This window comes from Barbus barbus (genome assembly GCF_936440315.1).
Source record: "Barbus barbus genome assembly, chromosome: 39".
In the NCBI taxonomy this organism is placed as follows: Eukaryota; Metazoa; Chordata; class Actinopteri; order Cypriniformes; family Cyprinidae; genus Barbus; species Barbus barbus.
This window is the reverse complement of record NC_136717.1, coordinates 21,389,768-21,405,491: the sequence shown is the minus strand read 5'-3', so window position 1 is coordinate 21,405,491 and position 15,724 is coordinate 21,389,768. Positions and strand designations below refer to the sequence as shown.

At 38.0% G+C, this 15,724-nt stretch overlaps 2 protein-coding genes across 5 annotated transcripts in view; both read right to left on the bottom strand.

Annotated features, from left to right (window-relative positions):
• LOC306858270 (metallophosphoesterase domain-containing protein 1-like) overlaps positions 1–3,433 on the bottom strand; it is a 35,035-nt gene extending 31,602 nt beyond the window's left edge. Inside the window, exons 1-3 of the mRNA XM_079398713.1 lie at positions 2,913–3,433; positions 1,514–1,875; positions 402–583 (exon numbers count right to left, since the gene is read on the bottom strand). Of these exons, the coding sequence (XP_079254839.1) occupies positions 402–583; positions 1,514–1,680 (349 nt within the window). The 5' untranslated portion in view covers positions 1,681–1,875; positions 2,913–3,433. The remainder of the gene's footprint in view (positions 1–401; positions 584–1,513; positions 1,876–2,912) is intronic.
• Positions 3,434–3,970: 537 nt separating this feature from the next.
• The window catches only part of LOC306858759 (signal peptide, CUB and EGF-like domain-containing protein 1), a 75,487-nt gene continuing 63,733 nt past the window's right edge, over positions 3,971–15,724 (bottom strand). For 2 of the 4 annotated variants that reach the window (XM_079399469.1, XM_079399467.1), the window contains 14 exons: positions 15,447–15,563; positions 15,229–15,351; positions 15,032–15,151; positions 13,043–13,153; positions 10,975–11,091; positions 9,814–9,972; positions 9,512–9,715; positions 9,245–9,406; positions 7,964–8,131; positions 7,717–7,878; positions 7,437–7,634; positions 7,201–7,353; positions 6,485–6,564; positions 3,971–6,397 (listed from right to left, as the gene is read on the bottom strand). In XM_079399469.1, coding sequence (XP_079255595.1) covers positions 6,245–6,397; positions 6,485–6,564; positions 7,201–7,353; positions 7,437–7,634; positions 7,717–7,878; positions 7,964–8,131; positions 9,245–9,406; positions 9,512–9,715; positions 9,814–9,972; positions 10,975–11,091; positions 13,043–13,153; positions 15,032–15,151; positions 15,229–15,351; positions 15,447–15,563 — 2,027 coding nt within the window. In that variant the 3' untranslated portion in view covers positions 3,971–6,244. Of the gene's footprint in view, positions 6,398–6,484; positions 6,565–7,200; positions 7,354–7,436; positions 7,635–7,716; positions 7,879–7,963; positions 8,132–9,244; positions 9,407–9,511; positions 9,716–9,813; positions 9,976–10,974; positions 11,092–13,042; positions 13,154–15,031; positions 15,152–15,228; positions 15,352–15,446; positions 15,564–15,724 lie in introns of all 4 variants that reach the window. The other 2 variants (XM_079399466.1, XM_079399468.1) reach the window with 1 other exon arrangement.

Genomic DNA, 15,724 nt, shown 5'->3' with positions numbered 1-15,724 from the left:
CAATAAATAGTCTTTTTTGGACGGGTGCTGTATGTTTTCACAGTACATAATTCATTATTTCACAAATCTAGGCTTCTGCAGATTTTGAACATGCAACATTCACAGATCTACACACATCCCACATTTCTTGCATGTTCATTTAATACTTTGGCTAATATGATTACACTTTTTGATATGAATAATACTGCAGCTCTCTCGGCTCTGTTTAATGTGTTTTATCATATTTAAATACAACAAATCAGTGCAGAAAATGCTTTAAAAAGTATGAAGATTTAGCCCTATCACACTTTTTAGAGATGCAATGATCCCATAAATGTATTGTGTAGATTTTTTTGATCTGATCTTAATTTAAGTCGCTGACAAAAGCATTAAGGAAGAGAACAAAAAGAAAACATTCTCACCAAGCCAGTCGTTAAACTTCTTGACTTCGCTGGGCAGGCCGAGCTCTGTGAAGTCTCCAGTGTGCAGTAAGACGTCACCGTACGGCATCTGAATAGTGTCAGTGCGCGAGTGAGTATCAGAGATACAGACAAACCGCGTGTAGCCTGGGGGCTTGGGGGTGTCGTGGGGTAACGGATCTACCCTGTGGAGAGACAGAGGGAGAGAAAGAGTTGTGGGAATACATAAGGTTATATATTGTTCTCTCACGGCTTCGCAGTTGTATTTGCAGAAATGGGTTTCTGAGGGACATGGCAGAGTTTTGAATAAGAATGGCCCACTTTAGAGCATCTCCTACTAGGTCGACCACACAGACTCTACCGACGACACACACACAGGTACAAACTCACAGACATTCACACACACACACACATTTGCAAATATATAGTTGTGACCTGTTTTCCTTTGTAAATTAGCATGAATAAAAATAAACAAATAAGAGAAACAATGAAACATGGCCCGTTAGGGGGAAAAAATCTAATCATGGACAACAGCATGTGAAAAATTACATATTTTCAAAAGCGCTTAGTTAGTTCCCTGAACGCTTGATCAAGTCAGGTCACTTATTTATACAGCACTTTATACAATACAGATGCAAAGTTCTTCAAATATGAGATAAATTCAAATTATGTTGTAAAGCAGCTCTACAAAAGACAATAGTGTCATTATTCAGCTAGTCATTAGTCAAAAAAATCTCTTTTAAAGAAGCCCTGAATCATTAAAAAAACTTTAGCTCACCTGAACCCAATTGGGTGTTTTCATATTGAATTTTTACAGGATTTTAAAATCGCAACGCTCATGGCGTAAGATGCGTAAAAAACAGCATAAATTTTGATGCAATAACCAAACAAATGTTCATGGCTGTAGCAACAGTGTTTTAAAGGTGATGAACATCCCCTGAGAGAATTTTAACATGCAAACTGTCAGCTAATGCAAAGCATGCTGTCACAATGCAAATTAAAGTGCTGCTGCTGCTAAAAATCTAAACTGAAGAAAAAAAAAAATGCATAAGCATTTTGGACAACTAGTCAACCATATATGATCCATACAAATTGTGCATGTGTGACTTTCTTACATGTGGACGTGAGGCGGCTGGAAGCGACCCTGGTTGATGTTGTAGAAGGTGAAGGCTTGAGTCGGGTTAGCGCTGTATTCGTCCACCTCTACCACTCCTCTTCCGCTTCTCTGAGACTGTTGCTGCTGTCGTCGGGCTGCCATGATTTCGGAAAGTGTGAAAGCCATGGCAACACACACACTATGGGTTTCTCTCTCACACACGCGCACTTGTCCGGTGGTGCTTGTTTAAAGGGCCTCCACAGGGGTGAGATGGTCTTGTGCAAGTGGGAACGGTCCAGGACCGTATTCAGTGGTTGGCCCACCGTACAGCTCCGTTGCTGGGACTGTGAGCCTGCATGCTTCCCCTCAATCACAATACACCTGAGGAAAAAATGTATGAGATACAAGATAAAAGGAGATATGAGCGGTGACAGCGGCATATTATCAAAACCCACAATCAGACGTGCGGTTGACGGCGGTATGTCCTACTCTCCTGTGTGTTAGTGCCAAGATTTTACACAAAGCCATGGTAACCATTCTGTCACGAATTCTATGTCTAACAATAGAGTTCCCTGCACTTTCAAGACGGCAAAAAAAAAGATGCGACACAACAGAGACAATTGTTTGGGAAGAAAGAGGACACAAAAGCCCTCTAAAAGAAAGGGGAGCTAAAATGTTATTCTGAACTGAAATAACAAGGAGGGAAGAAGCTGAAAGCTTTCTACTCCATTCCTTGAGAAATACACGAGTGCTCAAACCATTTAGAAACACCTACAAAATTTTATGATATGAATTTTTTTTTTTCTACATAAAAAATGGATGATGGCTAAGCAAACGGTGTAAAACTATGTGGGACAGCGGCTTTGAATAATAATAGCAGTAGTGAAAACTAAACAAAAATAACACATTACTCTTACAAAAAAGTAATGTGGTAATCCCATGGTAAACTATAGGAATCTAGATGTTAAAAGAATGATACAAACCATGTGTAGTATTTTGCATTTTTACTTTAACTATGAAGAATATCATGTTATCAACATACAAAATGTCAAAAAACACGGTATTATCACTGTATCATGTACAAAAATTAATACCTGCTGGCATTTTTGCGAGTATAACATGGTTCACAAAAAGAGTCTAAATGAACTAGTGTAATTGGCTTGACCATATGATAACTTGCTTTTCACTTTTCAAATTTTACAAGGTGTCCTTGCCGTTAAGGAATTTGTTTAGATCACAAGAAATAAACCCATCAATAAAATAAATCAATCAAGCGCGTTCAGGGATTGACTGTATCTATGGCAACTGTCTCCGCTTTCCAAACAGACGAGCATCATTTATAAAAGCGCACTCTTATACATATTCATGCATATTTAAAAGATATGCGGTGCTGATTTACATACCAGAAATATACTTACCTATTCAAACTCAAGAGTCTGACGCCGATATGTTTTCGGAGACGTGCGGGTAACGACGTCTAATAAACAGCCGAGAAGAGCTCCGTTGTTTGCAGAGGCTCGCGCTGGTTTGTTTGAACTGAAGTCGCGTGGTGCCCCGGTATGTTTCTCGCGGTCAGAGACACTCCCCCTCGGCTGCTCTGGAGCTTTCTCTCCTCCTCTTGCGAATCCTACTATGGCCAAGAGCTTGCAGTCATATAGCTTCATTAATAATAATCATAAAAAAGCCTCTCGCTGTTGATAATAGAACCGGTTTTGTTGTTGATGTAAAGAATCCAAATTATTTGCGCCATTTCCGGACGCATTAATATTATATTCAATAATTATCTATATTAATTTAACAAAATCCATGTTATTATGATATTTTATAGTTTTGTACACAATTAATTGGACGTTTTATATCGTTTTATACACCTTAAACGTTAAAGCGCGCTCAAACAGAAATCTTTCCTCAGCGGAATCAGAACCAACGTCTCCCATTCAACCAATCAGATGGGCGTCTACTGTGTTAACGTCACGTACGTAATTAATATTCATGAGACAATCCTTTCCTGTAGTAGGATGTGTTAAATCAGTAGTTTCAGTCAGAGAGGATGGCTTAATATTTTATATGCCATGTATATCTATAACTTATCTGTGCTGTCTAATTAAAGATGGTATTTTTGTCTGACCTTGACTTGCATGTAAGTAGCAATAGCTTTTTAAAACTTAATCATAAAGTCTTGACCTGTCTGGTAATTATGAAAATACGAATATTAACCTTTTTACTTTACAAATGAGTTCAAATATTCTGAAAACGCAAAGAGAAAATCAGTAAAAATGAATTCGAAATTGCTTGCGAAATCTTGGTGCACACTGCCTCTTTGTGGGGAGACGTCTGCATTATATTTTAGGATATATATTAACACAAGAGGGCGACAAATCACTCACAATGGTGTTAGGTGACACTGGGGTCATTTTTCCTAACTATATAAACAACAAATGTTTCAAATAAAAGGTCAGCACAAGACACACAGCATACGATTCGAATGATTTATTAATAAAGTGAGGTCTTAATAGTTCCCATTCTCTTCTACACATCTTCTGGGGTTGATTTCACACTGCAGAACAATTCATTCTTCTGTAATGCGGTTATTTATCATGATGGGAAGCATACTATCAAGCACAGCCTTCCAGAACAGTCCTGTACATGTTAGACTGTCACCTTCCCCAGTATACTGTATCCTTCTACTGTAAATATTGACTTAAAAAAACCTAACATTTGTACATCATTTACACATCTGTATTCATAAAGCTTACAATTCAGGCCAGCAGCAGTCTTGAGTCACTCTCTTGAGGAGCAAAGTACTTATATCTGTGTGTGAAGCCACGGAGGTGTGTGTATTAGCTGATTTTACATGTCAAACATTCATCGTCTTTTTTTCTAATGGCAACAGTTCCTCAAATAACCACATGCCTTTGTTTTAGTAATCAAATGAGACTATAACAGGTGATTAACAAAAAAAAGAAAAATATCAAAGACGACCTGCGGTTACCTCACAAATCAGAAATCACTGTGATAGCATAATAATACGGATTAGGTAATGCATTTGTGTGTGCATGCATGAAGGTATGTTTATTTATGTTCGATGCAAGAGTGAATGTGTTTCCCTGTCCATATGTGGATATTAGAAATACAAGCATGAATAAGTGCTCATATTGCAAAGCAGCTTTAGAATGATCACTCCGTCTCTTCCTCCCAAACTGGAATATATGCAAAACAACAGAATACTGTAAAATGACAGTTAATATTATCTGTAAGACTTTATGGCACATTTAGATGTTTGTGGTTTGATTTTTATTTTTCTACCTCTTCTCTCACTCTACAGTCCATAGACTTGCAAAAAAGATCACTATATCAGTTTTCACAAAATGGGCAAATATTAAATAAAACTGTACCAGAACTACACATAGACACTCACACTATCATTTTTTGTTTGCTTGCTTTCCTATAAGCGCATTCTGCTGATTTATGAGGGGAAATGATCGGATCTCTGGATTTTTTCAGCCAGCCAACATTCACATACTTAAGGTATGCCATCTGTTCAACAAACAGTCTCTGATTTTCATCCACAGTTCAACAAGAAGAGCAAAATAATGTGTCTTTGTGCACAGCACAAAGGTGATATGTTATTACTATGTAATAGATGTATTATAACTATGTAATAGACCATAAAACTCGTAATCCAAATGAAATTATTTGTTGTTCTGAATCATAACTCTCCCATTCCCATGAGATTATGACACAACCAGCTCAAACTAAAATCTGACTTGCCAAAAATCGCCATATTTACAATTTCTCCAAATGTTCCATGCACTATAATAGCCAGGTTAATGACAAACTCGTTGCATCATGTGAAATTAAAACACATGATAGAAGCAATCTTATACTCGTCAGGCTAGGCACAGACCTAATGAAACATTATGGTACTTCAACACTTTTTTTTTATATTAAACTGCACAAAAGCCTTATTATGCGATGATTATTATGAAATCTGTTTCTGTTTTCAGGAGAGAGAGATGGGTGAGAATATCTTTCTGCATCCTGTAGAGGGGAAGTTTGGACTTTTCATGTTTCTACAACCAAAGTAAAACATCTCTATACAACAAAAACATTAAGAAAAACTTAGATTCCTTATTCTCTACAATATACATTTCAAGTGCAATTGAAGCTCCAAATACTAGTTAAACAACGTACACATAACTCTAACTCTCGTACCAACAGGTAGTCTTTGTCTTTTATCTTGTTTTTTTTTTTTTCTTTCATTTATCTGGCATTGTCTTTCATGTTGTGGTCAGAGCAGAAAGCGATTCCTTTCTCACACAGTTTGAAAAAAAAGACTTTAAGTGCACTAGGATGTTAAAACCCCTTGTGCACATTAGGGGCATGAAAATAACCTTTTCAAAACAAGAATATATGTGTGTCTGTATGTGTCCCAATACGCCATAAGCTTGCACATAATTTTTGTCCACGCGCACACACAGACACACACACACATATATATATATATACATACATACATATACAAATATATACTGTAGCTATCAAACATCCAAAGAGGGCTTTTGCAAAATCAAGCACATAAATATTAGCAAACAAAAAACAAAAAGGGACAAATAGACAAATCTCAGACAGGAAGAAGGCCAAACGTCTTTATCTTCTTGCAGTAGTGAGGCCTTCTGGGAGCTAGTGGAGAAAAGACAGGAAGAGAGATGGGGATAGAGCCGGGGTCGTGGAAGAAATGTTCGGGTTTCTATTTATACGGCCGTAGAAACCTGGAGACTTTGGAGCGTAGCAGTTTGATAAAGGAACGTGGGAACATCTCCTTTGATTCCTGCACGGTGTATTTAAAGTAGTTATGAGGGTGAGCCAGCACATCAAACAAAGCTTTAATCAGCTTCTTATCCTGAAAACACAGAAACAGAGAATTAAAAGTGGTAGATAAAGTTAAGTTTGTCTACAGTTGCTTGCTGTAGTGAAATCATAAGCTCACTTTTAATATCTCCTGGTGGTTTTCTGAGGCGTAAAGTCGACCATCTCGAACAATGTCCTCTATAAGTTGCTGGTAGTCTTCTGTAATGACAAACACATTGCTTTCCTCAACAAAAACTGAAGAATGTGGTAGTTATTATTATTTTTTTTTTTTACAATTTATTCTAAATAACTCAAATAGCTCCTTTCTATTTTAATATATTTAAAAATAATAAAAAATATTTTTATGCAATTTATTCCTGTGATGGTAAGGCTGAATTTTCAGCATCATAACTCCAGTCTTCAGTGCCACATGACCCCTCAGAAATCATATTAATATGCTGATTTGCTGCTCAATAAACATTTCTGATCATCATCATTGTTAAAATGAAGTTGTGCTGCTTAATATTTCTGTGGACACCATGATAAACCCCCCCCAGGAATCCAGGAGAAAAAAAAATTAAAAAGTGAACATAAAATAAAAAAATTAATTAAGCACTTATTTGAAATCTTTTGTAACATTATAAATGTCTTAAAAGTAACTTTTGAGCAATTTAATGCATTCTTACTGAATAAAGGTATTATTTTTTGTTTTTTTAATCTGACCTCAAACTTTTGAATTGTGTATTAATTATAGACACTGACTAAATCTACTGTGCCATTCATTTCTAATCTAACCTTACTGTATGTGAATGTATGGGCCTAAATGTATATTGTTATGTTCAGACTTTATCTTACCATCATAAGTGACATATGGAACCTGAAATCCCTTTCCACTGTTTCCCTCATTAGATTTGAACTCGATCCAAAGCTTGCGTGAGCGGGAGGTGAAGGCGATTGGTCGCTCATAAGTTTGGCATGTCTCATAAGTTGTAATGGAAGTGGGCTGGGCTAAAAAGAGAGGGGAGGAGCTCAATAACGTGGATTCTTGCTGCAATAATTAACCAGCATCCAAAACGACAGGTAAACCATACCACTCTTCCTCATGACAAGAACATCCCCGCACTCATCCTCAATAGGGAGGAAGATTTCTGGTACAACAATAAGGATGCGCCTCTTGTTCGGAGGGTTAATGGTCCAGACACAGTTCACATTAGATGGATAGTCACCAGGATAGTTGGGAGATTCGATGTAGCCCATGAAATCTCCCAGCTCACCACCACAAAGCTGATCTGCAAGGGATAAAACAGACAGAGCCTTGAATTCCCTGCTTATTATGTCATCTGTGAGTGTATTTGCAAGTATCTGACTTACTTTTACAGTGAGATACATTGTTAGCGCCGTCAAAATCTGTAGTGGTGTTTCCAGGGCAGGTGATGCAGTAGTTCTGTCCCGACTCAGACTGGTAGGTACCAGCCGGACACCGGATGCACCGGTGCGTGGTGGCATTATAATAATGCCCGAGAGCACAATGAACTGGAAATATAGGAGAAGAAGAGAGAACGCAAAATATATAAGAAATAAGCACGCTTAAGTGTTTACCAGGAGTTTCCCAGCATACCTTTGGCTTCACAGTCTCTAAAGGACGTGCTGCCCGTGTGTTTAGTCATGAGTCCTCCTCCACAAGGGAAACACAACACACGGCCCGGCTCAGGCTGGAAGGTTCCCAGCGCGCAAGGCTGACATGGACGGAAACCATCAGCAGAGAACTGACCGGCAGGACACTGGCCTACAACCAGAGAAAGAATTAAGCAACATTTTAAACATTTAATAAATAAAAACAGAACTTACAATACTGTTCAAAAGTTGATAGGGGTTTTAAAAAATGTTTTTGAACGAAGACTCTTATGTTCACTAAGGCTGCATTTATTTAAAAAAAAATATATATATTGTGATACAGCATTACAATTGAAAATAGTGTTTTCATTTTAAAATGCAATTTATTCCTGTGAGTTTTCAGCATCATTACTCCAGTCTGTTACATGATTCTTCAGTAATCATTCTAATATGCTGATTTGCTGCTCAAAAAACATGTCTCATTATCATCAATGTTGAAAAAGGTTGTGCTGCTTAATTTTTTTGGGGAAAACTGTCATACATTTGTTTCAGGATTCTTTGATGCCCCCATGCTGAATAAAAGCTTTTTTCTTTAAAAACAAAATATTTAATTGAAATAAGATATATGATAATAGGGGACAGTTCAACCACAAAGGAAAACAACATAAATGTCAGTCTGGTAATTATCAAAAAACAAAACAAGCTGTCTAGACTACTTTTATGGTGCTTTTTGGTCCCTTTTCACCGCTTCACAGACCCTGTTCCTATTCACTACCACTGTATAGAAATGCACAGCCTGGATATTTAGCTAATTCAGCAGATAAACGGAAAAGTGGTTCATGATGTTCATCAGTTATGTATCATGGAATTTTAATTCCACGAAGGGGGAGCTAAAAACAAAGAGACCTCAATCAATAGTCAATTGAACTGAAGTACTGAAGTATTATGAGCATTATGTGCGCTGCAGCACGTATGAGAATCACCTAAAAATGGATTAGAATTGGGTTGTGGTTGTGCTTAAGCAGCTCAAATGGTCAAATTGAGCTTCTACCAATTGATCCAGACTTTCCTCAGTCTGGATCATTAGAAATCTCACATTTGCATGATAATGAGCAATTCTGGGATTTTCAATTCTGGCTATATTGACCCCGAATTTCAAAATGTATTGATTAATTTAAAAAAAGGGGATGGTCTCGGATCAACCAGTTCCAATAATCAATACGTGTTTCATTACCATCACAAAGCTATTCATTGATTGAGTATTTGATAACGTATCCACACACACCTCCACACTCGGAGACGTTCTTGGCCCCTGCGATGCCCTGTCCCTCGGTGCTGGGGCAGGGCTCGCAGGACAGCTGGCCCTCTCTATCCTGATAGGTTCCTGGTGGACATATCATGCACTGTTCCTGTTCTCCGCTGTAGAACGTTCCCACACCGCAGCTGACTGGGATACACATGAACACACAGAAGCACACCCAGACACACAGACTTATGAAACTGTCTTCAGTACACCAGATCAGAAAACCAAAGCGTTTCCCAGAATGCTCACCACACTTCCCGTCGGTGAGGACTTGTCCTATACTGCAGGTCTCCTCTCCCTCTGTCTGCCGCACGGCACGCTGGGCCACCTCGTACGCCGTGCCGGAAAACTGAATGTAAAACTGCTGCTTACTGATGGACTTCCTTAGTGTGCGCATGGCATTCTGCAGCCTCTGTTTGGTCTTCTCACGCACACAGTCCACATTACATGATTCTGACACATATATAAAGATGAAAACACTCACATTTACATTCTAAAATCACAGATGGTACCACATGGAAACTACTGTACACACATGAAGGCAATGTTACCTGAGGCTTCCTCTTCTTTCATTTCCATCTCAAACTCCGCTGTGATGTGGGAGACTTCCTTGGATGGAGACTTGCGGCCACGACGGCGCTTTTTGGACGAGTCGCACTTCAGATTCACAAATGTCACCTGACAGTCATCTGTGCAGGGGAACTGACCAGCTGCTGAAAGAAAAGGAAAGATAGAAGGAGAAGAAAAATGAAGAGGAAACAAGAAAAGGAGAAGCAAAAAAAAAAGGAAATGAAAACGAAAAAAGGAAGAGAGGATGTGGGATAGGAAAAAAAAAAAAAAAATAGGAGACAGAAAATGGAAATGGGTAAAAAGGTGAAAGGAAAAAAGGAGATGAGAAAGAAAGAGAAAAGGTAATGAAAAAAGAAGAGAAGGGAAATGGTGAAGGGAAAAAGCAAACAAAATAGGAAGAAGAAATGTGAAATGGAGAAGAAAAAAGTAATGAGATAGTAAACAGGAAGAGGAAATAGAAAAAAAATTAAAAGAAACAGAAGAGAAAAAAGAAATCGGAAGAAAAAAGAAGAGAAAGGGAAAAGTTGAAAAGGAGAAGATAATAGGTAATGGGAGCATGAAGAGAAAAAGGGAGTGAGAAACAAGGAAGAAGAACAATAGGAAAAAGGAGAAGAAAATGTAAAGGAAAAGAAACAGGAAAAGGCAGGAAAGAAAAAAGATTTAAGGAAGCAGGACAATTGCAAGGAAAGGATAAAGGACAATGTAGAAGAGGAAAAAAGGAAAGAAAGTAGGAATCAGAAAACAAAAATGGGAAGAGGAAAGGAAAAGGAAGAGGAGATGTGAAAAGAAAATGTAAAGGAAACAGGAAAAGAAGGAAAAAATAGAAGACAAAATATACATAAAACAGGAAAATTGAAAGGAAAGGAAATAGGACAAAAGAAAGAGAGAAAAGGGAAAGAAAACAGGAGAAAGGAAATGAGAAAGGAATAGGAATATCAAAAAAGAAAGAAACAGGAAAAATATTAAAGTATCAGGAAAGAGAAGAGGAAGAAAACAGGAAACAAGAAGAAAAAGGAAAATGTAAAAGAAAAGAAGAAAAAGGAAAGGAAACGGGACAAATGAGAATAGAAAGAATGCATTTAGTATTTATCATGTTATGAATTTTTTTTTAAATGTGCAGTGTTTGGCATATTATTTCTCACCCTGCAGGCCCTGCTTTCCCATATCCCTGTGTTTCTCCTTATTGCGGGGTCTCAGGTGGCACTTGGCGTCTTTGATCTTGAAGCGTGCTTTCTGCTTCACAGGCTGGGCCAGCGTCTCTGATGGACAGGAAATCGGCAAAGTCTCACTTTCACTTGCACGGTTTGGATAATAATCATGGAAAACAACAAAATATGAGGCCTTTTAGAAATCCAACTTTCAAACACACTAAATCTGTCCTGTGGGCTGAGCGGCCCATTCCAAAGTATTAAAACTGTGAGTATCTAGTTTAGCACAACAAGTCTGAAGTCAGTGAGAGAATGAAGGGAGAACAAAGGGTCAGGAGTTGAAGTGAGAACACACTGCGGTTGAGAACTTCAGCTGGTCTTCTAGAACCACATCGAGCGTGTGGCGGTTTTGGACGTGGTGGTAGGAGTTTGGTAGTGAACCTTTAAGCGATGTTTTTTTTTTTCTAGAATGTGTGAATCGAGCGTGAACCGTCTGTTTACTCGTTCTCCCCGGGCCCCGTGTGTAGAGGCCCTCAGGAGCTGCTGTGGTAGAATCCCATCTGTGTATTTCAAATCTGTCAGCATGTAGATGTGCAGCCAGCACAGTCATTTACTCAGGTTCACAGCATTCCTATGTATGCCGTCCAAAACAAGAAACAGTGTGTGTGTGTGTGTGTGTGTATGCGAGAGTATTTCTAAGCAGTCTGTCTGTGCGTTGTGTTGCTGTCCAAAATCTACACAACGAACCACATGGGGAATGTCGAGAGCTGGGAAAGAGAGAGTACTGGGGATAATAGTAGCGTGTTTGTGACCTCAGCAGGGTTGAATGATAGAACCTGTCCTAATTCTCCTCGCAGATCTGCATTTGAGCCCTTTTTTAGTGATCCAGTGCCTGTCATGCAATCATGTAATGGAGTGGAACAGGTCATGCCACATGACTTGTTTACAGTTGTCCTGTCTGATCTCTGCTGGAGGGGCCAAAAACAGCAGATAGGTATTCTGGGCCAAGGCAAAGGCATGTGAACCTCTGCACTGCCATTGTACTGAGTGAGCAGAGAGGCTGAGATGCGAGGCACATTAAAATTACGGTTCACGGAAAGGAATGAAATGGAAAGGAAACAAGAAAATAGATAAGAGGAGATAAGATGAAGAAGAGATGAAGAAAAGAGAAAGACCTGAGCCTCTTAGAAAAAAAGAAATGAGAGGAAATAGGACAAAAATAGAAAGAAAAAAGAAGAGATAAAAGAAAGGAAACAGGAAATGGGGTAAGAGATAAGGAAAAGGAAAAGAAACAAGAAAAAGTAGAGGAGATGGGAAAGGAAAGTGGAAAAGAGGAAATGAATGAGAAAAAGGAAAGGGGGAGAGGAAATGAAAGGAAAAGGAAAGATGAAGGGAACGAAAGAAAAATAAACAGGAAATGGAAACAAGAAAATAGAGAAGAGGAAAAAAGGAAAGAGAAAAAAAGGTGATGAATGGGAAGAGACAGAAAAAGCAAAAGAGAAAAAGATCAGAAAGAAAAATTAAAGGAAATGGAAAAACAGGACTGGGAAAAGAAAAGGAAAAGAAAACAGGAAAAAGAACAAGAGAAACAGGAAAAAAAGTTGATAAGGGAAGCAATGTAATGGAAAGAAACAAAGGAAGAACAGAAAAAAATAAAGGAAACAAGAAGCAGTAGAAGAAGAAAACAAGAGGAAAGAGAAAAGGAAAAAAGGAAATTAAAAAAAAGAGTTGGGAAGAAATGAAATGGTAAAATAAATAAGAGAAAGAAAATGAGAGCGAAGAGAAAAAAGAATGGAAGGAAACATGAGAAGCATGTGTTTGGTCTTATGAGTGTTTCTATGAATCGAATGATGTAGTGCACTATATATTTTGCAGGGCATACTATACTTTACAGTGCATGCTAGCTTTATAATGCATGCTAGACTACTGTTTGTAGTGCATACTTGACTGTAGTACTGTACATGCATGTTTATGAGAGAGAATGTAGCCTTTGTCTCAGAGCTGAGCAGACAAACCACAGTTTAGCAAATGAGTACAGGATGTAGACAGATGTAAGATGTACCTGTGCAGGTTTGCAGGGAGCTACTGCTGGAAGTAGTGACGTTCCTCTTCACTGGAACTTTACCTGGCTGGACAGGTACACCGCAGCTCAGAGTGTAACTGTTCTCAGAGTCTAAAACACACACACACACACACAGAGAGAGAGAGAAAAAAGCTTTTAAACAGATGCTCCAGGTCCAGGTGCTGCATGCACCTGAGTAATGTTTTGTAGTGTGTGTGTATGATGTATGTGTGTGTGTGTGTGTGTGTGTGTGTGTGTGTGTGTGTGTGGAGAGGGTTGGCTGTCAGGATGACAGAGTACTGGGAAGTTGTCTAGAGAATCATTGGCCTGACTTTGGCCTTGCCACAAATCGTCCAATGGCAGGCTGAATATTTCTGTTGGCGTGAGGCTACAGACCCCGGGTGAACAGAATTAAAAGAGGATTTATACAGCTTTAGTGCTCACTGTGTGAACCCGGGGAGATCATTAACACACACGTACAGAAAATCCAAGAGTCATAAACACACATACACTCACAAAGATAAATAATCATATACTCAGATTCACATGCATCTTATTTAAAGATGAAATTTAGATTTTATTCTTTCGATTTATTCTACTTCAGATTAGTGCATATTTATTTTTGTGGTGCATAATAGACTAATAGTGCATATTAGCTTTTATAATGTACACTACTTTCCACGTGTACTGCATTGTTGATTTCAACATAAAATTTTTATCATACAATTATATTTTTAGTACTTTTATGCTAATAACAAGAAAAATACAATTTACAATTAACAATTTACTTAAATTATTCAACATTCTCTGTAAATTTATTTTAAGGAAGCTATTTTGAATATTTATTTTTTGTGGTGCATACTAGATTTCATTCTGCACATGAACTTTTATGATGTATACTGCTTTTTGAAGTACATCCACTGCATTGGAAATTTTTAGCATAGAATTCAGTAGATCTGTGCTTTAAAAAGAGAAAGAAAGAAAGAAAGAAAGAAAGAAAGAAAGAAAGAAAGAAAGAAAGAAAGAAAGAAAGAAAGAAAGAAAGAAAGAAAGAAAGAAAAATTTACCAATAGGGTTAAAAGAAAAATGAATAAATATTCTAAATATTTTAAGATTGTTAGGATATTTTGAATACTTATTTTAACATGGTTTATAGTTAGCTGTTATAATGCACACACATTTTTTCTTGTTTTCTACTAAAAAAGGGTTGAAATTCATTAAACAATTAGAATTACATTTATTTTTTCCAATGGCAAATTAATTTTTTTCTTTTTTTTTCTTGTTTTAAGCATAAACATGTTAAAAAAGTTACTTCTGGGTGTTAATATGTTTATGCACATTCCTCTAAACTTATGGTCCTTGCATAAAATTAGTCAGAGACACGTTTTGGGCATCTAACACCTTAATACCTTTACCAAATCAGTCCACTGAGATGATAGATGTACTAATGAAATATTGCCTCAACATTCCTTTCTAGTCACTTTCTCTCAGAATGTCAAAAATCACATTCACATGAGTCCTCTGGTCAAGCCAGCTGTACGTATTTTGCCCTTTATGGTTTGTTTGGTCATCTAACATTTATAGTTATGACAGTTCAATATCTGTATCATGAGAATCTTAATTCTCATACAGTTCTTAATTTCTGGCTAGTTTTTGCTCATTCCATCAGACTCTTCATCATCCCTTATTAATGATTCAGATTTGCTTTGTTTAGTGCATTAAATATGCATCATGGTTGAAACAAAGATGGACCCTATGGCACGTGATATAAGGTTTAACCCCACTAGAGGGCAGCAGAGGGCAACGACTGTTTGCACCATAATCATAAATGGAGTGCTTAATCTAAATAAATAATTTCCTATCAGCTGTACGACATTTGCATTTTTCATGTTTAACAAATCAAACTGCACTTAATGTATACGAAAACAACAAAGAGTCACATGCTGTTCAACTAACTTCCACAGAAATCCCAAAAAGTGAGGTACCAACCTGCCAGGAAAAGTGCGTTTGACGGACAGGACAGTGAACACACCTCCCCTCCACCTGTCTTGGTGCAGCTGAGCTGAGCACGAGGTGTCGGCTTTCCATTCGGGAGGCATTTTACCGCCTCTGAGGGACAAGTGGGGTGTGTTACCACAGCAAACATTATGGGATATTTTGAGACGAAGAACGAAGGGAGGACTCACCAACACAGTCTTTCTTGTTCCAGTGGAGCTTTTGACCAGGAGGACACACACACTCATAACTGCCCGGTGTGTTAACGCAGCCGTATTCACAGCTCCCATTATTAATGCTGCACTCGTCAATATCTGTCACACACAGATGTTAGTTGCATATCAGAATGTGATTTTTTCATATTTAAAAAAGTGAGAACCATTGGCTGGTTTTGAGATTGTGAACTCACCACCGCAGTGCGTGAAGCCATACAGACTGTAACCTTTGTGACACACACACTCAAAGCTTCCCGGGTAGTTGATGCAGATGTGGTCACATGCCCTCTCAAAGGAACACTCGTCAATATCTGCAGAGAACAAACAAAGAACACAACGCCATTAAAGCAAATCACATGTGTGTAATAATTTCCTGGCTTGCAGGAAAAATGACCACCAAAAATGCTGATTTCATCAGGATGCTTGGATACTCACCATCAGTATCCTAAAAGACAAAAAACAGCCCACCCTT